At 45.3% G+C, this 23,725-nt stretch overlaps 1 protein-coding gene across 1 annotated transcript; it reads left to right on the top strand.

Moving 5' to 3' along the window:
• The first annotated feature begins 3,775 nt into the window (after window positions 1-3,775).
• Window positions 3,776-23,725, top strand: mlip (muscular LMNA-interacting protein). Its single transcript, XM_084470923.1, has 12 exons — window positions 3,776-3,845; window positions 8,279-8,394; window positions 12,080-12,214; window positions 12,974-14,716; window positions 15,381-15,452; window positions 16,085-16,153; window positions 16,844-16,927; window positions 17,023-17,088; window positions 19,055-19,105; window positions 20,100-20,156; window positions 20,294-20,422; window positions 23,184-23,725. Exons 3-12 carry the CDS (start codon window positions 12,116-12,118, stop codon window positions 23,412-23,414), a joined length of 2,601 nt encoding a protein of 866 aa, XP_084327049.1. The 5' UTR covers window positions 3,776-3,845; window positions 8,279-8,394; window positions 12,080-12,115; the 3' UTR covers window positions 23,415-23,725.

Here is a 23,725-nt window from a genome sequence, read left to right as displayed (position 1 = left end):
AGGCCCACCAGGCCTGTGCTCAAGGCTATCAGTCAATTACTGTGTGGTGGGGTTGTTAATGCCGGCAGCCATCCAGGTCTGTCTCGAGAGATTCTCTGTACAAACCCGGGTTTGGGAAGGTAGCCCGTGCAGATGTTGTTTCTGGTGAGCCGAGTATACACAATAACTCAATGAAATGCATGCTGTTCTCTTTTCTTTTTTTTTTGTTCAATTCGTGAATCCTATTTCGCCACGCACGTTGAAAAAGAGAATCCTGGTTTGTATTAAAATACGATGGACCAGGCTGTACAGGTTGGTGTATTTGGCTTTGCAAATAAATGATAGCTACTGGCCTCAAACCAGGTAAAATATCTGTATTATTATAAAATGTCCTGTTTCCATTTTCATCAGTGTAGCCTTCAATTCATGCAGGTTTAAAAGTACGGCTTTGTGAAAGATGCTATCAACACAGAACGCCTCAATGGTCTCACTCATCCACATTTCAAGCGTATTATTGTCCCTAATAAATCAGCCTTCACAGGTGAACCTTCATTCAACCGCTCAATATTGGAAATACAGCACAGTTCCATCTCTTGTCTATTTATCTCCTCCTGCACATGCTCAGACAGAGAGACGCAGGGAGGGCACGGCCATGGCAGCATCTGAAGGGACAAGAGCAGCTGTGACAGGAATGAAGAATGTGGTGTACTTAAAGGATTAGAGTCCAGTCTAGAGGTCTGCTTTCACTTGTTTATAGAGAGGTGGGTGGGTGGGGGGTTGGAGAGTGGATGTGCTGCCAGCCTGCAAGCAAATACATTTGCTGGCTTGTTGGGATCCACTTCATAAGTCATTATGGACAGGACACAGAGCAAGGTGCTCTGTGGTATGCTTCTGTCAGGCTTGGAGATTTCCTCGTCGTGGATGCGGGGAAGAGAGTGCTGGGAGAGTGGGCGGTTGCTGGGATTTGAGGATATTTGGGGCTAATAATAAGTAATATAATATAGTAATATAAGTACATATTAAAAATATTTTATTTCAACTAATGCATATGGACATTGTAACTTTTATAAAAAAAATAAAGTATTTTTCAAAAAATGTAAAGCATTGTCCCACACATATGGCCCACCGCTGTTCGATATTTATAGCGAATTAGATAGATAGATAGATATAAACTTTATTTATCCCTAGGGGAAATTCAGGGTCCAAGTAGCTTAGAGACATACAGTGCGTTTACATGACACTCAAGAAAGTCGATTTATTGGCTTAGTCCAACTATGATTGGATTACTAAGATGCATGTATACACCTTAGTCGAGCTATACTCGAATCGAACTGGCTAAGCGTGCATGTAGCCAATTGAATTGGCTTATGCGTTGATTTGCGTTCTGCGCATGCTCGAGACCTTTTCCCGGGGCCGTGAGCCGGAAGTAGAAGGAGACGATAGTCTTGTTGTTGTTGTTGTTGTTGTTATCGTCGCCGTCGGATAAGGGATAACGAGAAACGGCGATTCATTTAAAAAGGTGGTGCAGAAGATGAAGGAAGCCGGTGAATGCAGTTACCCCCTATAAGAATTGTGTCCCGGCCGCGGGAGCGCGCATGGCATGCATTCATTAAAGGTGGAAACACACGGACACTACGTTTCCATTTCACCCAAGGCTGAATTAAAAGTACATGTTTTCTAAATGTGGGTCATCAACGAGGTTGTAAAGTAGTAACTTCGGGCACATCTGTCAAAATAAATGTTTTTTTCTCCCGACGTGTTTACGATCTTTATTCATTCCTTGCGATGCGGCGGGGAATGCCGTATATGGACGGGCGGCGGAGGGGCTGCTCCGGTGGGAGAAAGATGTTTTCAGTAGAGAGCTGTCAACTCACTTTGGGTCGGCGATTTATTTAAAAAGCTGGCGCAGAAGATGGAGGAAGCCGGTGTCGTGCCAATGTAGTTACCCCCTATAAGGAGTGTATCATCATCAGCGTGCATTCAGTACACACTACGCTTCGATTTAACCCAAGGCTGAATTAAAAGTCCATGTTTTTCTAAATGTTGCTCATCAACGAGGTTGTAAAATAACTACGATCTTTATTAATTCACTGTGCCGCGGCCGAACTGACGGGGGTATTCTCTGATATTATGAATCTTACAGACTGCGTCGGGTTCTCCGACTCTCTGGTACTTCCACAACAAGTAAAGCCTCCTAGTGGGGTTTATCTCGCCCATGGGCAAAATGAATTGGGGGAAATTAACTTTGGCTTTGACTCTCTGAAGTCCAGATTGAAACGCGACATGCGGACTGCTCCGCCGGCAGAGCAGCCGGAGGAGTCGGCATACGACCGAGAGGTCGGAACAATGGAGCGTCGGAGAAATGATATGGACCCGAAGTGAACTGACAGCTGTCTGTTGAAACATCGCTTTCTCGAATGAGTTTGTTGTTGCTGGTGACGTAAAGAGGTCAACCGGTGGCTCTATTACCACTAGTTGAAATGGGCACAGCGCCACCTATCGTACCGGGGCATGACACGCTTCGGCCAATGAATCGATTTACTCACCGCCATGTATACGCGGACAATTGCAGTTGTCCAATTGAGGAGCATAATCGAGCTACGGCTTTAATCGAATTAAGCTGTGCATGTAAACGTACTGATTGATGCATCACACATAACATACACATACAACATACAACAAGCAGGATTGCAAAAAAAAGGGAGTTTCTAGAATAATTTCACATGTTTTTATTTTTTCTCTACAGAAATCGTTCAGAAAGATTCAAGGTAACACAGCCTCCAGCAGTCCGGCTCCTATTAATCATTTTAAGGACATTCTTATCTTTTCAAATGAATATTTAACATTATCTTGTCTGGTCAGTCATTAATTAAAGATGATATGGTTAGGGTTACTGTCTATATTAATGAGTTGGCGGCTGGTCAGTAGAGCTATTGGTAGTCGTGCAGCACTCCGCAATAACAATAACGTTGCATTAAACTCAAGGTGATAGGGGAGAGCTCAACGTACACTTGAGTTGTTTGCTGATATGCTGAAGATAATCAACTAGATGGGATGTAGGTCTACAACAAAAAGTTAGTGAATCCTTCAAAAGTACTTCAATGATTTCTTGTCATATCTTATCACTGTTTACCGCACCATACATTATCCAACCCTGGAAGCAATTAAACACTGAATAACAAGGGGAAATTGTACGTCATTTGAGTTGTATTTCGAATACACAAAACACCAAATAGCCATTAATAATTCACACAGTGAGATGTATTTATTTGATTCTCCCGAGATGCTCAATGTTGTACACACGTGAACAAAATACGTGTAAATAGCACACGTGTGTTGAATTGTTGCACCTATTGTCTGTTCTTACCTTGTTTACCTTGTTTTTTCGAAATGCCGTAGGCTACTGTCAAGGGTAGCCTATTGTCTTTGGCGAGCTGTGTAAAGACATGTTCGTAACACAGATTACAGATTGAACCAAGAGAAAACACTGTGCTACAACAGCCATGTGGCAATACATGTGTTGGGTACATTCTGAGAATATATATATTTTGTCCCTAGTTTAACAAGTAAACCAAAGCAATGGCTCAAGGGAAGTGATAGTGGTATACCCTGCTCCGAGTGTGAACATTGTTATCACTGCCCAAAGTGCTGCGTACTTCTGGCTATTTCTGGACGTTATGTGGCTATAAAAGGCAGCCAAATGGCACACAACAGCAAACCAGTTTTAGATTACACGGCATACACATCTGAGATGAAAAGGAACACCACTCACTCTTTACTTTAGAAACCTGCGTTAGTGTTTGTTCTCAGAGAGCGGAACGGAGCGCTGGACTGGAACACACCACACAAACTGGCGTCTGGGAAAGGTAAGATGGTGCCAAGCTACGTTCGACACAGCTCCTCTCTTTTGCCCTGTCCCCAAACACAACAACAAACACACGTGCGTGCGCACACACACACACACACACACACACACACACACACACACACACACACACACACACACAAAACCATCACTAATACCATTATATCCCATGCATGCTCATATAATCAGTGAAAACACATTTAAGTCGCAATGTGTAAGATTGAGCCCCTCCTAGATTGTAGGAGGGAGAATTTGCGTGTCTCCAGCAGCATTGACTACAGATATGTCAAGGTTATTTTAAGCTACAAGCCAGGTGAAATGTTGTTTACACTTTAATATAATATCCTTACAGCTACACACAGATTAGTGGTGTTTATATTGTGGCTTTTCATCGTTTAAAGTCAAACAGTCATTTGAGCTGACTAAATAAAGGCTCCAGGAGGTCAGTGTGTAAATAGGGATTTTGGTTTTCTGTATGATCAGAAATCTTCTCTGATGTGGACTTGACTAGCAGCACACTTTTATTTTGGAGGGAGCAGCTGGCAGAGGCAGACTCTCGTCTCTGGAGGGAGGGGCATTGTTTGTCTGCCACTAAACTCTTTAATTAGGGACACGCCCCGTTGTTGATGTTCTAACGTGGCAGCAGAGTTATGCGCATGTAGTGTCCGTGGGATCATTACGGGACTGATACATTGGAATTTAAACATATAATGCACGACGACAACGTCGAGATTATCAGGAAAATATATATGTATATATATATTTTTTAGAAACATGAATCAAAATAGAATCAAAAAAATGAGTCTATTATTTGATTCTACATTTGCCAACATCTAGTAATGAGTAGAGAGAGAGAGAGAGAGAGAGAGAGAGAGAGAGAGAGAGAGAGCATTTAACTGGCTATATTGACCTTGCACACACAAGCAATAACCGAGTCACATCACACTCGTCGTGGGTGTCACGCGAGAGGGAAGGTCACAGCAAACCCCACCCCCTAAATCACTGAGTGAGGCGGGTGGTCTTGCCTCACACAGTGATTTAGAGGGTGGGGGACGTAGAGAGAGAGAGAGAGAGAGAGAGAGAGAGAGAGAGAGAGAGAGAGAGAGAGAGCACCAGCAATAACCCAGTCACATCACGCTTGCCATGGGTGACGCGTGGGAGAGGAAAGGCCTGGGGGGAGCTGTCGAGGTGTCCGACATGACCCCCACAACTCCTGTAGCAATAAAACACTCAACGGAAAATTTAGGGTGGCAAGCCGTTATGACCGGTGCTCGAGTTGCCGTGTGACACAAAGATCGGTGGAGGACAGGGTGGTGCCGACAGAAGTTCTGGAACAATAATGGGGTGAGGGCGGGTGGGGGCGGTTGGGGGATGGGGGGGACGGAATAAAACCAGAACCAGAGAACTCGCCCCAATTCTGCTGCCTTCTTTTCACTTTTTCCTTTATCTGATGGCGGTTGGACAAAGCAAGATTAAAGTCAGCCCCGTTCAACAAGGTGTCTAAAAATATGCCCTCGCTGGTGGCTGGCCCTCCAAGGTGCATACCAATGAGCTCGCTCCCCAGCCGTCGGCTCTTTTACCTTTCAGCAGACACCTGACACTTCCTTCTACTTCTGTTCCTTCTTCTGCTTCTTCTTCTTCTTCTTCTTCTTCTTCTCCGTCTTCTCCGTCTTTGTCTTCTCCTTCTTTGTCTCCGTCTTCTTCTTTCTCATTATTCTGCTCCTGAGATATACGCTGTCTTTGTCGTGTCACGAGGTCAACACGACTGTCTCCTGTCTCCTGGTCACCTGTTCGCCTGCCACGGCCTAGTCCATGTTTTATTTATTTATTCGCTATTTTTCTGTGTTTTTTCTATGTAAAACTCATGTGCTGATAATGAGGTTATATTCCCTAGGGTGTTTGACGACCAGCCAATATATCAGAACCCCTTCAGCATCCTACCTGCTGCTTAGTGACCTGCATCTGAATATACCCAAGACAGTTCAGAGGTAACAATCTGCTAACCCATCCTGGGGTCCACATAGAAAGACACAAAACATAACAATACACAATATATAAATCATAATTCAGTTAACAATGATAATCTAAAAGCAGTAAAGCATTATAAACATCATCAGAAATTATTCATAAACAGTTATTACATTCATGGTTACCATTCCCTACTCACAAATTTAAGTAGTAGTAGTAGTACATCTCAAATGGTACTTGAAAGATACTTTGCTGTTCAATTCACGTATATTCAGTGGGCAATTATTCCAATGATTGATGGGACGATAAATAACTGTTTTCTTTAAAGCATTTGATTTTGGACTTGGTACATCATCTGGCCGTCATTGGCTGACCTAGTAAAATGAGAATGAACCTGACTACATCTTGGTTACAGCAATTTGGTTATATAAGAAAATGGGTTGAGAAGAGAAGATTGTGCGCCTGAAAAATGTTGTATTGTCGTATTGAAAACCAGCCTGTTCTCTACCGTTAACCATGGGTGGTTCTGGGGGGTTTGTCATTTCTTTATTCTTTATTATGTACTGGTGCACAATAATCCAGGGGACATAAAATTAAAGATTTTGCCACCTGTCCCACAATGTGTGTAGGGACATAAGAACGACATTTCCTCACCATGGAGATACCACAACCCATCTTCTTCACTATGGTATCAATGTGCTCTGCCCATGACAGCTGACTATTAATTATTGTGCCCAGTAATTTTACTTTATCTACGTGTTCTATAGGTTCCCCATACAAGTTCAAATTCATCTTTGATGACTCGATCCCAAGATAATTGATTTGGTTTTCGAGATGTTCAGTTCCAACTTATTTTGTTTTATCCAATCAAAAACCTTATTTAACGCAGCTGATAAAACATTGTCCAGTTCACTGAGTTTTTCAAGCATAATACAATGTGGAATTATCAGCGTACATTTGTACAGTTGCTATACACAAAACGGATGGTAAATCGTTTGCGAAGATGGAGTATAAGCGCAGGCCCAGGCAGCTCCCTTGCGGGACCCCACAGTCCAAGACCTTAGAGTGAGACCAGCTGCCAGTGTAATAAACCCGTTGTGTCCTACTAACTCTTCATAAATAGGATGGCGGTTGGACTAAATCCATAGCATTCTAGTTTACTGATGAGCAGATCATGATCTATGACGTCGAACGCCGCACTGAAATCAAATAATACTGCACCAGTCATCTTTGAGTTATCCATTTCCTTGAGCCAGTCACCTGTCATTACTGTAAGGGCGGAACACGTTGAATGGTTATGTCTGTAAGCATGTTGAAAACCTGTGTTCAAACCGTTTCAGTCAAAGTATTCCTGTATTTGTGAGTAGACTATTCTCTCCATCAGTTTACTGTGAACTGGGAGAATAGTGATAGGTCTACTGTTCTTCCCAGTGAGTGCTAGTCTGCCATCTTTAGGTAAGGGAATAATTTTACCCTTTACTTTACTGTCCAGCATGTCAGTACCCACTGAGCTGTGTTCAGGCAGGGACTGAACACAGCTCAGCGCTTATCAACACTATTAAACTGAAAAGTGCAACTCTTGTCTAACATCACATTATTTGCTATGAGCTTTATATAATCAGAATCAGTATTGACCATATTCTGCCTCAGTGCATAATCCCTATTTATGAAGAAATTATTAAAATTATTTGCTATATCAGATGGTTTGGTCAGAAACATGCCTTCTGATTCCACAAAGGAAGCCCTGCCAGTTGTCCTTCTCCCCATTATTTCATTAAGGGTGACTCATTCAATAGTCATACTTAATGGCATATTCCTTGTACGTAAAAACGTACTGGCAATAAAACTCTGATTCTACAAATGGAGCCTATTCAGAACGACTCATTGAGATGTAGAGAATTGTATTGTGCTAATAGTGAGCAATCAAGTCCAGGAACAATTGCCTGCTACTGCTGTGGCGTCTGCTGATCCCTGGGGAACCTTCCTGTGTGCCTTGGCTGGGTAGATGACCCCACTACATCAGAGGCTATCATTAGCATCAACAAGAGATTACAACTCCTCCCGTCATTACCACGGCAACAATAAATATAGCCAAACCAAGGCCCATGTCTATTAATATGGATGAGCAGCACAACCCTTCCAAAGAATCACTTGAGTCACTTTGGAGTGGCCACATGGACGTGACATTTTATCAACAAATCTGAAACGGTGAAAGGAGGAGATCATGACCAGTGGCGCCCCTGGAAGGTTTTGAAAACGTTTCCCTAACAAAACGTGTTTGGGAATGTATCAGGCAGAAAAACAACTTCCATCCATCGAGGTAATACAGACTCAGACTACAGACTAATAACTCCTCATCTTTGAATTTATGAATCCCAGCGATGTGAAAGCCCTCTTGATTTCTCTCCTTCAATGTGCTTGACAGGAACAGGAATAATGAACACACCTTTCATTCTGTTCTCTCAGGTATCCTGTGGAATATCAAGCTCGCCATCTCTCGTCTTCTATGTTTGAGCCTGCGAACGATCACTGATGCAGAGGCGTGTAAAGCTTCTGGAGCAATACAAGCAGACCAAATTAAGGTACATTATGATAACGCATGTAATTAACTGGCCGTCCTTAATTACGGTTCAGTTATTATAACAACGCTGCACGTAATTATAACCCTTAATGTTAATATTTAATGTTTCATTAGTTTTGTATCTGATCTTTCCTTGTTTGTGTGTGTGTGTGTGTGTGTGTGTGTGAGTGAGTGTGTGTGTGTGAGTGTGAGAATGTGTGTGTGTGTGTGTGTGTGTGTGTGTGTGTGTGTGTATGGTTGAGAAACAACTGAGCAGTCCGCAGTAAGTTCTACTATTGCAGTCTGTTATCAGACAGCCAAATCCACAGTGTGTGTTGTCTGTCTGTCTGTCTGTCTGTCTGTCTGTCTGTCTGTCTGTCTGTCTGTCTGTGTGTGTGTGTGTGTGTGTGTGCGCCTGTGTGTGTGTGCGCGCGCATTCGCATGGTTAAAATATGCATAACATAAGTATGAATTTGAAGAGTAATTTCAGAATAAGAGTAAACATTTCCATGCTATTCATAAGCTATAATCATTTTAACCATCCCATTGAGATCGTCTGACTGCAATTATCCCTTTTTATTTAATTTAAACTTTATTTAACCAGGGAGAAATCACTTTGAGATATATATCTATTTAACACGTGAGTCCTGGCCAAGGTAGCAGCACACAATGCACATAGGAAAGACAAAGGTAAATGTGATTGTAATTGTAATCCCATTCTCCACTTCATCTTTTAGCATAGCGTGTTGGTTGCTGAGCCCTTCGACTCAATCAAAATGGTAATGCGTGGCCATGTTCCGAGGACCCGGGCCTGGCTGTTATTTGTATGCCTTTAGTCTGGCGTCGAAGCGCTCCCGGCTATGGTCACCCACTGCTCCCCCCCCAGGGGGGGGGGGGGAGCAGATATTTATTTTCTTTGCATTTGTACAACTTTGGTCATTTTAATGTCGATTTTAAATGCTCTTACCCACTTGATTACAATTTATGCATTGCATGGTCTTGCTGTGCGTGCGATACAATGTAAAGTTGTGTTGTTTGTTTTCGAGCTGGTTTGCTAAAGAGGCTAATGTAGCTAACAATGACTAGACATGACACGATCACAAAGACGAACGGGAACGCTATAAATGCTACGAGACGTCACAATGCAACACGGTGCAACACGGAGGGCAGGTGTCCGAGGCATCTGGAACACACCATTAGCACGCTAAAGTGACATTTAAAAAGTGACTGAACGCCGAACCATGAACAGTGGAGTGTGACCGTGACCTCGTGCACACTACCTCTGTCAGTCGACGGATGGGCGAGGGCGTGTCTGTATGGGGGAGTAGTCTTTGTGGACGCAGCCTGCCGCCAATCAAATCGCTCCCCGCTTAAAGCCGGGTTTTTGCTGCGTCTTCCTGCTTGTTGTTATTAGTGGTGGATTTCATGATTCGTTTGGATGAATCAGTTTGCGTCCGTCAGTTCGCCAAGAAGAGTCGTTTGTTCGTTCATTCGTTCGTTCGTTCGCATTTCCGGTAGCGGTGAATCATGATTCACAGTCATTGAGTCGGTCAGACTCGGCTCCTCCCTCGTTCTCGTTCAAATGAATCGCGAATGCACAGTTCTCAGCCGAGTCAGTCAGACTCAGCTCCTCCCTCGGTCATCAATCGGTCATCAATCAACACAACATTAACTAAGTTCCTTTTAGCTGAGGAGCGCTTCATGTTCGGAATCGGGATTTTGTTGCCCGGCTGGCTCTCGTGACTTCTCAGTCCTCGAGTCTTCACCGCTAAATACAGTCAGTGAACGAACGGCGACTCGCGAGTCAGCGCGACTCAGCGACTAGTGGGTGGAGCTGGGAGTCGAGTCTCGGAGAACGAACAATACGAACGAGACGAACTGAAACGGGGAATCAGGTCGGTTCGTTCGTGTTAAAGAGTCGTTCGTTCAAACTGATTCGTTCGCGAACGAGCCATCACTAGTTGTTATTGCAAAATGGATCCTGTAGTCGCAAGGAGAGTGTTGTCCCTGTACGTGTACAGGGACTGGTCAAACAGAATTGGGCGATCTTAAATCTATTCTTAAATCCTCTGCTGTCTGGCGGGTCCACTTAGCATTTAGAGCGATTTGTTCATGACAACGTATTTCACCGTTGCCACACGCAGACGACGAGACACATACATGGAAACAATTACTGTTCATTTCTTAAAGACAAGGACATTATCATTGGATTTCTTCTTCTACCAATGTATCTGGTCAATGCTATCGCGTCACGAGATGTGTTGTACTGCACCGTTAATTGACAACAAGTCCCCTCCTAATGAATGTTGAATATTAATGTTGTTTTCAATTTCCCTGCCTTTTGAGTATTAAGTGTTTCTTGACATCCATCATTCATGGCCAATGGCCTGTAAAGTTCATTCAAGGTTGTTTATTTGAATGCTAATGCTTCTATTTCGTTGCCCGGGCTGTTGAGGTCTATTTGTAGAGTGTTCCTGAGTGTCCGATCAATGTCAGATTGGACGTCAGAAATAGAGCATCATTTACAAGCGATCTGAGTAGGCCTTTGGCAAGACGCAATGGTTAATCATATCCTTCCAAATAGTCACACTCTCTCATCCTAAGCCTTTCTGCCTTCTGCCTTGTTGATGTTTAAGCATCCAAAAAAGAGTTGTTTACTGCCATGGCGCCAAATGAGTCCCAAATGAATCCCTTTCCCAAGTGGGTTGACCCGTTGCGAGTGACATGAGTGGTTTTATGTTGCCCTACATATTTTGTTTGCATAACATCCTCTGTCACATGCAAATTGCCCTGTTCCTCAAAGCCTCAGTGACAGACTGCACAGCCCTCCCCAGTTCCCAGATCCCGATCTAAAAGAGGGCCTTTGGGAGGAGGCGGGACAGGAAGCTCAGTGTCATAATGTATGGTCGACCAATGTGCAGGAATGTTTCCAGCAGCCTGTTGATTCCTTTGCGAAGAGGGATTCAAAGACATAACTCAATCTTCATACTTTTCATTGCATAATGCCTGTCGATGAAGTGAACGATGGATTAAACATCGCTCTGGTGATAAACCTGGTCATAACTTCCCTTGTAAGTCATGTGTCATTACGGATTCAAATAGTTAAGGGACAGGCAAGGGTTTGTCCAGGTATGATTACCTCATAATACCATCAGAATATTTGAATAATTCAAACTATCATTGGTCATTTTACCAGTGTTAATGGGGGAACCACTTGAGCTTTCAACCAATATTACGTTCCAACTTTAACTTTCCCTTGGTCACACTGCTCAGAGTGCTACAGATCCCACCTGATTCAAACCTGTACGGTGGTCATTTTGTTAAACACACACACTGTAGCACCGTATGCAAACCGAGGTTGTTCGGCACCTTGTAACAGTCACATGATCGTTTGGCTGAGGGTTCCCCTGCCGTGCAAATCCCAGCAGCAGCACATGTGCTGGTGGCGCGTGCGAATCCTATGTGGTGAGCATGTGCTCCAGCGAAAGTTAGCACACTCCCGGGGGGGGGGGGGGGGGGGAAGTCACGGTACTTCCCTGAAGGGGGGGAAGTCACAAGTCAATTCTGGAGAGAGAGTTCAGTGTGGGCCCGCTCGGGTTACCTTCCCACCAGTTAACATTTGCCTAATTCCCCCCCCCCCCCCCCCTCTCTCTCTCTCTCTCTCTCTCTCTCTCCCTCTCTCTCTCTCCCTCTCGCTCCCTGGTCAGAGTTCAGCTGTTTTCTGCCGACGGATCCGGGAGGCCATGTCTCACGCTTGGACGTATAAAGCGGGAATAGTTCCTGTGAATCCCGCCATGGAGGAAGGAGCGAAAAGCCCCGCGCAGGAGAGGACAAACTTTAGGGTAAGTGGAGTTGAGACGAATTAAAGTTGCACTTTAATTCATTGCGATCAATAAAAATGGATTTGATGACAGATTCATACAGGTCCATGGATTCACAGGATTATGTATATTGTAATATGAAGGGTTTGATGTTGTGCACACGAAGTGTATGTTGCAGATGTATAGTACAATAGTGTTTCTGCTATATACGTGACACGTATAGTAATGCTTTGATGTTAGACAACTGATGGGAAGGTCATGACCGGTGGTAGACTTATTGTAAGTCGCTGTGGATAAAAGCGTCTGCTAAATGCCCTAAATGTAATGCAAATGTAAATGTCTCCTAGGTTGCCTTTACAATCTTCTAATAATATGCACGATCCATAAATAGTCCTGCATATGGTGTGATAAATCTGTGAAGACCACTGTCGACAACCGATATAAATCGCTTTATTTCTAGCCATTATTTATTAAGTATGGCCTATAAGTATGGCCTTTCCTTTCAAGTGCTTTGGAGGCACTTTATTGTTTGATCTCTAGTACCAGAGTCAACGTCTCTCCCCCCTCGCCAGTCCTATCTCGCCAGGGCTTCATCTCTTCCTTTTAATCAGTATATTCTAACAGCGTGTTCTATTTGGTTCACGCCGTACGGTCTCCAGAGGCATTCCACTGAATTCCCCTGTGAGTGGACTTCACAGTGAATCAGTGAGCGCACACGTCCACCACCTCGGCTATCACGTTTTCCTTCCTGCTCCCAACTCTCCTTCTCCTCTCCTTTAGTCCAAGCGCTGGGCGGATCACGTCGGCCCCCCTCACCCCTCACCTCCGCTCAGTCCACAGGGCGACAGCAACACCCGCCGCCACCCAGCGGCTCCTATGGAGACCGTTGTTGGTAAACACCAGAGCCCTTCCCAGCAGCGCTGTCACGGTATCTGTCCCGGTGCCGAGCACGTCTCGGGTGACTTCACAAATAGGCCGCCGGCAGACTTCAGGGTCCAGAGCCCCGCCGACGTCTCCAGCCTGTTCTCCAGCCAGGCGTCCTCCCGGGAGTCGCTGTTCTCCGACGGCTGGGACAGGGAGAGGAGCTGGTCGGCCATGCAGCTGTCCGGCGTCACGTCCCCGCTGTCGCTGAGCCGCGCCGTCTCTCCCTGCTCCTCGGTGCGCTCGGGGGCCTTCACCCCCACCGTGGTCCGGGTGCGGAGGCACGCCCTGGCCAGCGGCTCCAGCATGCTGCACCTACCCCAGGCCTCCTGCCAGTCCTCCTGCGAGAGCCTGGCCTCGTCCGTGGGGGCCCCCCACTCCCCGCCCCCGCCTCCCCGCCGCCACCACCGGCCCCCGCTCACCCGGCTGTCGCTGCTCACGGCCATCCTGAGGAAGGGCCGTCTCCCCGTGCTCTCGCCGGCCCTGCAGCGGCCCTACTCCCCCTGCTGGCCCATCAACCACATCACCCTGGCCTCCTGCACCGCCTGCTCCGCCGCCTCCGGCCTGGCCCCCGTGTCCCCCCGGTCCGCCCTGTCCCCGTCGCCGGGCCGCAAGGAGGGCCTCGCAGAGCCGCCGCAGAGTCGCTGGGACTGGGACTCCTTCAGACAGCGGCCCGCCCTGCCGTTGGTGCACATCCCGGACGGCCGCGGCTCAGGGCCCCGCCTGCCGGAAACGGCGTCCTCCGATCGCAGCTGTCGCACAGGCAAGGGGCCGATGTTTCAAACCGTGTTCTCCCGTCCGGTTACGAGTCCTACCGCGCTCCGAGCCACAGGAGGCGAGCAGGGGGTCCCGCTGGGGGCCCGCTCGGTCCCCCTTCCTCCGCTGCAATCAGCGGCCCCCCAGCTCAACGCCGTGCCTGCTAAAGGAGCGGATCTCACCAGGCCCAATGAGGGGACCGAGTCAACACGACTGCCCCCGTCCCGCCCCTGTTGGTATTCCGGAGCCACCTCCCCCGGCCCAAAGGGGGGTGCTAATCAGACAGTCCCCGGGTCATCTGCGGACAAGCCCGAGCAAACATCTCCCGCCAAACTCAATCAGCCCCAAACAGCGGCCTCAGGAAACGTCTGGGCTCGGCGGGTGTGCAGTCCCTCGCCGCTCCCGGCCACCGCCAGGCTTGATTGCATTTCTCCACCACCTCGATCTCTGCAGTCCTGCTTGAAGAAACACCAGCCTTTCACCTCTCACTCCCACCAGCCGCCAAAGTATCCCAAAACAAAGTCACCGGCGCCGGGCAACACCCCCGCCCCCGGGCCCATCCCGGTTGATTCCCCCAGGGTCACGACCTCACCCGCCCCCCCCCGCTCCTCCTGCCTGTCTCCCTCGCGCTACGCCCCCGTCGTCTTCTCTGGATGGCCGTCGCCCAGCCGCTCTCACACCTCCACCCCCGACCGCTTCACCCTCACGCCTTCGCCCGCCTCCCTGGCGCGCGACCTCACCCCCTGCCCGTCCCCGTGCCCCTCTCCCTCTCTGCGCTCCACGCCGTCTCCGAGGCCAGGCAGCCGGGGCTCAGAGTACACTGACAGGGAGGGCCGTAAGAGAAAGGTAGCTATCGCTTGTGTTCGCCGTTTGCATGACATCTGCCTGTCAAGTCGACGCGCCGACGCGCTCTCCCGCTGTGCGTGTCTCTAAGAGGTTTTGATAAAGAGCCCGCGTTCATTCCTTTTCATATCAATGTTCCCTTAAACTATTTCCATCCGCTGAGGTATACGTAGAGTGATTTTGCTGTGTGTGTCGTCCGTGGCTCAGGAAGGGTCTTGAAGCTAAAGTTTGCAGCGTTTCAACAAAGCCCAAAGCAAACTATAAAGGGAACAGGAATGAAAGTAGAAGCTTCTTTCTGAAGAGGTCTGAATTTATTTCACACATTGAAAAGTGTCTGTGTGGCATCTGAGGAGAAAGATGCAGCTGCCACTTTTTTATGGCATGGGGCGAACTATGAGAACTGTGCAATTCCAAACACCAGCTTCAAACAGAAACCAGCAGGAACCCGCTCATTTACCCGCACTACAGAAACACACAGCGCTAATTTGAACGTCCATTGCGGTGTGCTTGCTTGTTTTTTATTTATAAAGTTGGCTGATAGATGTGGCTGCTTGCAGTTTGACTTCCAAATAGACATGACGCCCCAACCAAGCCGCTGTTTTAGTTCAAAGGACACCACAAACCTCAACTGATATATTTTCCCTTCTGTTCCCTGGGTGAACCACAGCCACACAAGATAAAGTCAAGCTACAAGTCTCTGGCTGCCATCCCCACAAACACCTTATTGTTGGATCAGCAGGTGAGCTAAGCTCGTTATTTTTTAAAGGGGACATATTCTACCACCAGATGTGAGCGTGATTAGCCGTTACAAGCCGTTTTTGAACTGCCTCTTCTGACATCACAGGTGGGCGTTCCCACCTAGATGTGTGACGGGTAAATGAGCAACGTTTGCTACAGTCCACCGGGTAGGCTGGTGGACTGATCTATCCAGCACACATCTAGGTGGACACGCCAACCCGTGATGTCAGAAGGCAGATTAAAAAAAAAAAAAAAAGGCTTGTAACAGCTAATCACACTCACACCTGGTGGTATAATATGTCACCTTTAATATGTACTGCAATATTTCAAAAGATTTGTGTTCGGATGTATAAAACATATATGACGTTGTTATTATTTTATTAAATTATCTATTTATAAACGTATCCTGATGTGATGTTTTGGTTCATAAAGGAGCAACATGATAAATCCTATCCCCGGGATAGGTCTTTGATCGTTGATAAAGGGGCTGTTGTAGGTCTACAGCGCCGGTATAATTCAGTATAAGTCTTACGTTTTATATATAACTGAATGCCATTACATTAACGTAACGTCAACCTAGCCTCCTATAGTAATGAACTCCCCGGGGTCTGAATTGACGCTTTGCATTGGCAGGTGATAGACAAGCAGGTGGAAGCGGACGAGCCCAGAGGGGCTGGAGGTGTGGAGGACCCACACGCTGAGGTAATTCCTGGAGCGCCGTGCTCAATCATCACATTAGCAACCCTCCATTACTTAATGGAGGCGGGTAGGAGAGTGTCATGGCCCAGGCTGTTGGGGACTCCCTGCTGAGCAGGCTGTCGTGTCCCCAATGACCTCGTTCCCCTGGAGTAAGATTCCCTAATCCCTGTTCCACATGTATCGGAGTTCACTGGAAGTCCCTTTTGATACAAGCGTCTGATAAATGACCAAATCGTCCTCATTACTAATATTTAATGCTAAATATGTTTCAACCAATTGTAGTCAACCATCATTTCTAATAGTGTTGACGTAACCTTTTTCTGCTTTCCTTTGTCATTGCTAATCCTTTTTGCTACCATTGTACGTCTGCCAACCTGCCACTAATTGCTCTTGCGGTTGTCCCTGGAAGGAAATATGCTGATATCTCCTCTGTGTTCCTCCCTTCTCAAAGTGTCTTCCCCCTGGGTTTATGGAGTCTTTTTCCTGTTGCCCTTTAGACTAGAGGGCTTAGTGTGTGTGGGGGGGGGGGGGTATCGTATAATGTGGGGCAGTGAGACTGTGACTGTGATCAAGGGGCTATATTTGACTTGACTCTAAACACAGTTATAGACTCCTAGACCTGGAAGAAACCAACCCTCGCCTGACTGCTCTCTCCACCCTGACACCTCCGTTCCCTCCTGTCCTCCCTCCCAGATGTGCTCCCCTGCCCAGCTCAGACAGGAGTCAGAGGAGCTGTACGCAGTCATTGATAAGATACTGGACGACGGCGTGCCCAAAGTGAGCGACCGCCGTGTGGTAGAACTCTGTATGTGTTGACAAAGTGTACAAAGTGTATGACTCTTTTGATGGTTTAAATTTTCCTCCCCGTTCAGACTAAGGTGTCCCCGCTCTTGGCTCAGCCGTCCAGAGAGTCCAACCACGTGGTCACGGGTCTGAAGGTACGGAATCCAACACCTTGAACTCTTGATGGGAGACAACAGGTGCAGGGTTGGGTCCAGAATCGTCTCAAAACGAAAGCAAAAGGCCACAACTGCAGTTACGCTGTGACATAGTGGGATCACAGCTTGTGTCTAAAACAGTTATCCACACACAAGTTATCCACACACATATTAAGGGAAAGCAGACCAAATACTGTCCGGTATGCTTCAGTTCCACGTACACTTTTTATACACGTCTTCTTTATTTATGTTAATGGAATATCTCCCGTCAAATAAAAGCCTTAGCCTTCAACCTGAGGAATGAGCACATCATGGTTATATTGATGGTATGCGAAAGAGCTCCATTGGCAGTAAACGTAATGTAACAATTTAAAGTATAATTAATACAGAAAAGCACCCATTCTAAATGATTGAAAAAAAAAGAAAAATGGAAAAAAATAATTGCATTCAGATATTGATGCATAATGCCATCCAAGAGGAATTCTGAACATCAATAAACACCTCCCAGGAATGGCATCTGCTGCGTGATGGGCTTCATTGGAACTGACAGAATTATCTCCATCGGGCAGCACGTGCAACAGAGTGATTACCATTATTTGTCAAAGCTGAAATCCTTTCCTATACTCTAATGGAACACGGCTTGTGTTTATTATATGTGTGGCCGTGTTTGTACGTGTGTTTATGTATATATACCATATATACATAACACACATTTATATTTAAGCAATAGATCACGACAGGCTGTGGAATGTTCCCATTATACCACAGTTAAGGGGCGTTGTTCGTTCCGACGCGCAGTGGAGGGAAACTAAATGGGTGTCATAGCTGTGTGCATACGCTCATTATACAACAATTGGGAACCAATCAGATCTCTTGATTTAAGCCACCCGTTTTATAATTAAGCAATATATCATGACAGGCTGTGGAATGTTCTCATTATACCACAGTTAAGGGGCGACCCCCTTAACTGTGGTATAATGAGAACATTTCACTGACTGAAGTGATCTATTGCTTTTAGAAAACGGTTACATATGGAGAAATGAAAGTCGTAGACACCCTCAATTTTGAAAAAACGAGAAAGTCAGAAAAGCCTTTTTTTAACGAATGCAAAAATGTAGTCCCTCCTGGCTGCCTGCAAAGTGCGTGCCGGTTGCTATGCAACACACTGTAGCGTCCTTCAGAAAGAAGGCTACTCTAGCCTTCTTTTGGCAGCTTAGTTCGCCGGCAATTTAGCCTACTATAGAGCAGTTCACTCACCGTGTGAGCTTCAGTGAACTATGCTATTGCTTTTGTATATAAATAAACAACAGTTCAACTGAATGGGCGTCATAGCTGTGTGTATACGCTCATTATACAACATTTAGGAACCAATAAGATTGCTTGATTTAAGCCACCCGTTTTATAAATATAAATATATATATATATATATTATAACCAGTGAAAGAACAAAATGGTAAAAATACAACTCCACATTTTCTACTGTAAATAAATAAATATTAATTAAATTACAATTAAATATTTACAGTACTTTTTTTTTTAAGTGAGCAGAATAAGATTACATTAATATTGCAAAATGAAAAGCATTAGTAAATTAGATGTGTGTGTGTGTATATCTATGTCTATAACTATATCTATGTTTGTATATATCTCAAATACATCTATATAAATAGATATAGATATATGGGTATATATTGTTTGTGTGTGTGTCCTTGTGATCTGGAAGTGCTTTGGAAGATTTGGAAGTGTGATTTATTTTCCAAATTTTTTTTTGGCCAATGAATATGTAAATGTAGATATTATTCTAAAAGGAAAGCAGATAGAAAATACAGCCTCATCAGTAATGAACCACAACCACAAGTGTAGAGGTAGAGATAGGACATTGAACAAGTCCACCCTGAAGTACATATTGAGGATGTCAAGTCTTATTCACTACGGGTGGCTTCCCTGTTCTCCTCCTGTCTTTCAGCAAACCCAGCCCAACTCACTAGCGAGGCCCATGGGGCGAGAGACTAAATATGTAAGTTTAAAGCCTTTTTGTTTTTTTGCTTCAAGTATAGAAATTATAGAAAGTATAGAAATAAATACTTCTGGTTAGGGTGTGATTATGGTGTTATTGACAGCACTATTATTGGCAGCACTATTAACTGGGTTGACATGTTTCATGACTTTCTGTGTTTTATTCTCCTTCTGTATAAACTGAGATGGGTTTACTTCGAACGGAAAAGTGTGTGCTGTTTTTTTTGGGTTTATTAAATGTACAAGCTGTAAATAGGGAAGGCTGTTGCGCACGTAGAAAGAACAAACTGTCAACCTGCCAACTCGATATCCAGTGTTGTGCATTAACTAGTTCAAAAGAACTAGTTCATTGAACAAGTTCATTTTTCTATGATCTTTGAACTGAACGTAACATATTTTTAACTAAAGAACTTGAACTTCAACTAGTTCAGATTTTGTGACATTCTGAATTAATGCTTAGGTCCAGATTACATGTTTATTAAATAGAGTTACTGCCTTAGTTGTGATGAATGAAACAGGTGTACAAATAATATCCACAATTTGAGATTGTAGTGATGGGCAGCTGGTAATGGAGAGGATTCATTTTAAAAGATAAGCACAGAATATTCACTCCAGTTTTTCAGTTTTCAACAGTTTTTCTTTGGTTTCTAAAAAAACTGTTAATGAACTGAACATGAACTAGTTCAAAACTGAATTGGTGAACTATGAACGTGAATTTATTAATTTCCTTTTGTATGAACTGAACTTTGAACTAGTTCATGTGAAGTGTGAACTTGCACAACACTGTCGATATCCATCCCAAAACATGACACTCTGGATCTATGCTTCTCTGGAGACTCCAACAAGGAGTAGATGGCAACGTCTTTCACACAGCATTCTTGATACATGTGTAATTCAACTCAGGGTAAATATTTATACCTGACAATTGTAACCGAATGCCATGGGAGACGTTATAAATGCCATTATGTTCTGTTAAACTCCGCTTATGTCCTCAGGCAACTGTAAGCAGCCCGACGCCATCTTCCCTGGAACGAATCCTGTCAGAAACCCAGGTGCCAAATCGATTTCACATCTTTCATTTCTGCTCTCTGTCAATATTGTGATTCTGGAGCAGTGCACTGCAATCTCAGACCACAACAACCCTCTGAACTTACCTCCAACTTCTCATGCATTTATTCATTTCTCCTAGACCAAACCTGGAGTAATTCGACCGATGCTTGCCGCTCCGAGGCGGCGAGTGGAGGAGTGCGCAGGGGAAAACCAATGCAACCCCTTCGCACGCTATCTGGTGGACACGCCCGCAGCCCCGAGCTCTGCGGTAGGCCGACAGATCTGTCAGTCACAGGCCGTCTGTCTGTCAGCCTGTCTGTCTGTCAGCCTCTGCCTTGTCTCTAACCTGTCTTTCTGACTGTCTGACTGATCATCTTGACCAGTCAGTCTGCCAGTCTTTTCCATCCGTCACTCTCTCTGTCTTGTCTGCAATCCACCTTATCTCAGTCACTCACTCACATGTGCATGGAAATGCCTTTTTCCCAGATTTTCAAGACAAATGGCAAATGGTTCCCCTGTTACGTATTCTTGACGTGTCCGCATGGGGGGGCTTTTTACCCCACATGTGTTAGGGCTCTGAGTGTGTGGAAAGTCCTGACTCGGAAAAACACTGCTTAGCATAATATAAACATTCTTGGTAGTGTTTTTGTGAATCCTTAAGCACAGATAAAAGGCAATATTATATTGAACAAAGGCGTTTATGCCAGGCAGACCTATCTGCAGGCGGAGATGGATGAGCAGAAGGGGACAGCTCAAAGGGTAAACACTACCCACGCACGCTTTCAAGAATCCACCACCGACCAGGGGGGCTAAGACCCGACACACAGAAGGCAATTAAATCATGCAAAAAGGTTCTTTAAAGTTTTTTTCTAAACAAATGAAACAAAATTGAATGGGTCAAACTTAAATGCCTTCAACAATGCTAATTCAAACCACAACCAAGCACGATATTATTTAACATTGAGCTTAAATGATCAAACCCTATTATTATTAGTAAGCGCTATAAATGGCCTTGTTTCTTTTAAAGTGTAGCAGGTGCCTTGAACCCTTGATTACTCAATGGCTGTTCCCCTGGCTTTCTGGGACAAACTCAAAAGTCCCAAAAGGAAAATAGAAACCTTCAAAAAGTCTCGCTGTGTAGCTCTCTCTAAGGCAAGTTCATGCTCAAACTAATAAAGCGATAGTCAATGGATCGCTGCCCGACTAGACCGGGTCTGCATCTGGAAAACCAAGATGCAACGGCCACAGCTGGTCTCCCCACTGCAGAACAGATCACACCATCGAGGCCCTGCCCCGCTGTGACTCCTGGGCCCGTCCTTCCAGGATCAGGGACACGCCAGCTGTTCAGAGAGCACGGCACCGCCCCCGAAGTGCCACAGCAAACGAGTTCCGAACTGAGCCAAGTTCAACCTCGCCTAATGAAAGAAGCAATTTGACAAATTAATGTCTTTGCCGTAACCATCATGTTAAACGGATGTTAAATGGAATCCTATATCTATAAGATGTAAAACAATAAAAGAATACGATAGCAACCGAGATGTTACACCGCTGGGTATTGCACATTTGCGGAAATTGCATTGCAGCAGCCCTATATAGTATAGTATAAAGCAGTGGAGTGAGGAACATAATGCGTAATTATATCTAATTAGTCTGCATTTATGTCTCTCTTTCCATGCGGGCACTGAAAGCACTTTACAGCTAGTGCCTCACATGCACTCATTCGCTCATTCACTCATTCATACAGCGATGGGGCTGTCGATCATGCAAGGGAACAGCCGGCTGATCCAGAACACAACTTCCTGAGTGGCATTGTTTCTCTGTTCTGCTCAAGAAACATGAATGAGGAGAACCCTATTAACATTTAAGTGAATACAGAACCAGCAGTGAGATTCCATGTGGCGTTAAATGAATAATTCAATGCTATTGTAGCTCACCATGCATTAAGTAGGCTATGCTTTTTGGGGACTCCTTCATAACGCAGAGGCATTCCTTAAATGTGTTTTAGGAGTGTATGTTTCTTTTTTTCCCTTACATTTCAGAGGCCATTTTCATTTTGTTACACATCATTGATAAACATTTTCATAGTCTAGAAGAGAGCAGTTTAAATCGTTTTCGTTGTTCAGAGAGCTCTTGTCACTCAGAGGGACACCTGTAATCCGCTGTTGTAAACATAACAACGCTCCCCGTTCACACGCCAGCGCTCAAAAGGTTAGCTCGAGGTGACCGCGCCGCACGCGCCGCGTGTTAGGGGCACTCAGCGCTCACAGAAGCAGCGGGCCCGTCATGCACTCAGCAGGGAGTCTCAGGGAGCTACCGCATCAACTAGACTGGAAGACAATCACACACACACACACACACACACACACACAGTGCAAACAAACACTCACTTGAGCATTTGTATCTGGTTCACGTCTTCAAGTGGGTTACCGCACAATGTGAGAGCTGCGTTCACATGATCAACCATTATAGGTGTTCTACCTGTGATGGGGGTGATGTGTTGTACAGGTGCCGCAGCTCTCTCTGACAGCATTACCCACTCACTCACACACACACACACACACACACACACACACACGCTCACAAACTCGCACCACACACACACACACACACACACACACACACACACATACACACACATACACACTCACACTGACAAGTTTGGTCTTGTTCTGTGTCAATGTGACAGAACAAAGCCAGTGAGCCACCCCTGTCACATATTGCACAACTCATTCCTTCTGCATAAGCCTTTTCATATTGTCAATTAATTATAGAAAACAACCTGCACTTAAACGTACTTATGAATCATCCAGGTCAAAACCAGCTCCGATGTATTCCACTGCATTAGTTTCACTAACAAACTAACAACATAAGAGTGGCACCATCAAGGTTTCCTCAGTGAAAGTTGTCTTTAGAGAATATTTATTGAGTGTTACCGAATGAGAATATAGTGTACAATCCTCTCAATAACTTCTCAATAACCTGACGTATAATTAACAAATGAATCTCAAACTCTTCTGTTTCCATTTCAGTCACAGATTACGACCCTCGGGCGGAACAAGGAATACGGTGGTTTGGGTTCAAAGAGCCCAGCGGGGACTGAAGGGGGGAGCCTTGAAGACGTGGGAACGACGTCCGCCCTGTTCATCATGGAGTCTGCAGACCGCCGCCCTCATCCCGTCAAACCCGCATCCTGGCAAGGAGCGTCGGCCACTTTCAGTCGGGCGGGAGTGCTTCCGGAAGTTTCTGAGACCCGTATTTAAAAACCCGTCATCCACGCGGCTGTACACACATTTTTAATTGAGTCTGTTTATATATGTAGGGACGTAGGGACTAGGGACGTGAGGCTGTTTATGTATGTGACTGAATACAATTCTATGAAGTGCAGATGAGTAATATAACAGAAGGCAGATGGGTGGTGCTGTTGAAGGTTAGCTTCATATGGGTATGTGAATGGTAATGTATGTCGACGCTGTTCCCCATGTGAACACGCATTCATCAAACAATGAATAAAAGGTTTTTTGAAAAAAACGATTAATTTGTTTTTTTCAGATGAATCAGAAAAGCAGACTGA

Source organism: Micromesistius poutassou (genome assembly GCF_964030765.1).
Source record: "Micromesistius poutassou genome assembly, chromosome: 7".
NCBI lineage: Eukaryota > Metazoa > Chordata > Actinopteri > Gadiformes > Gadidae > Micromesistius > Micromesistius poutassou.
Note: the sequence above shows the minus strand (reverse complement) of the source record. Positions and strands in the feature narration are given on the sequence as shown.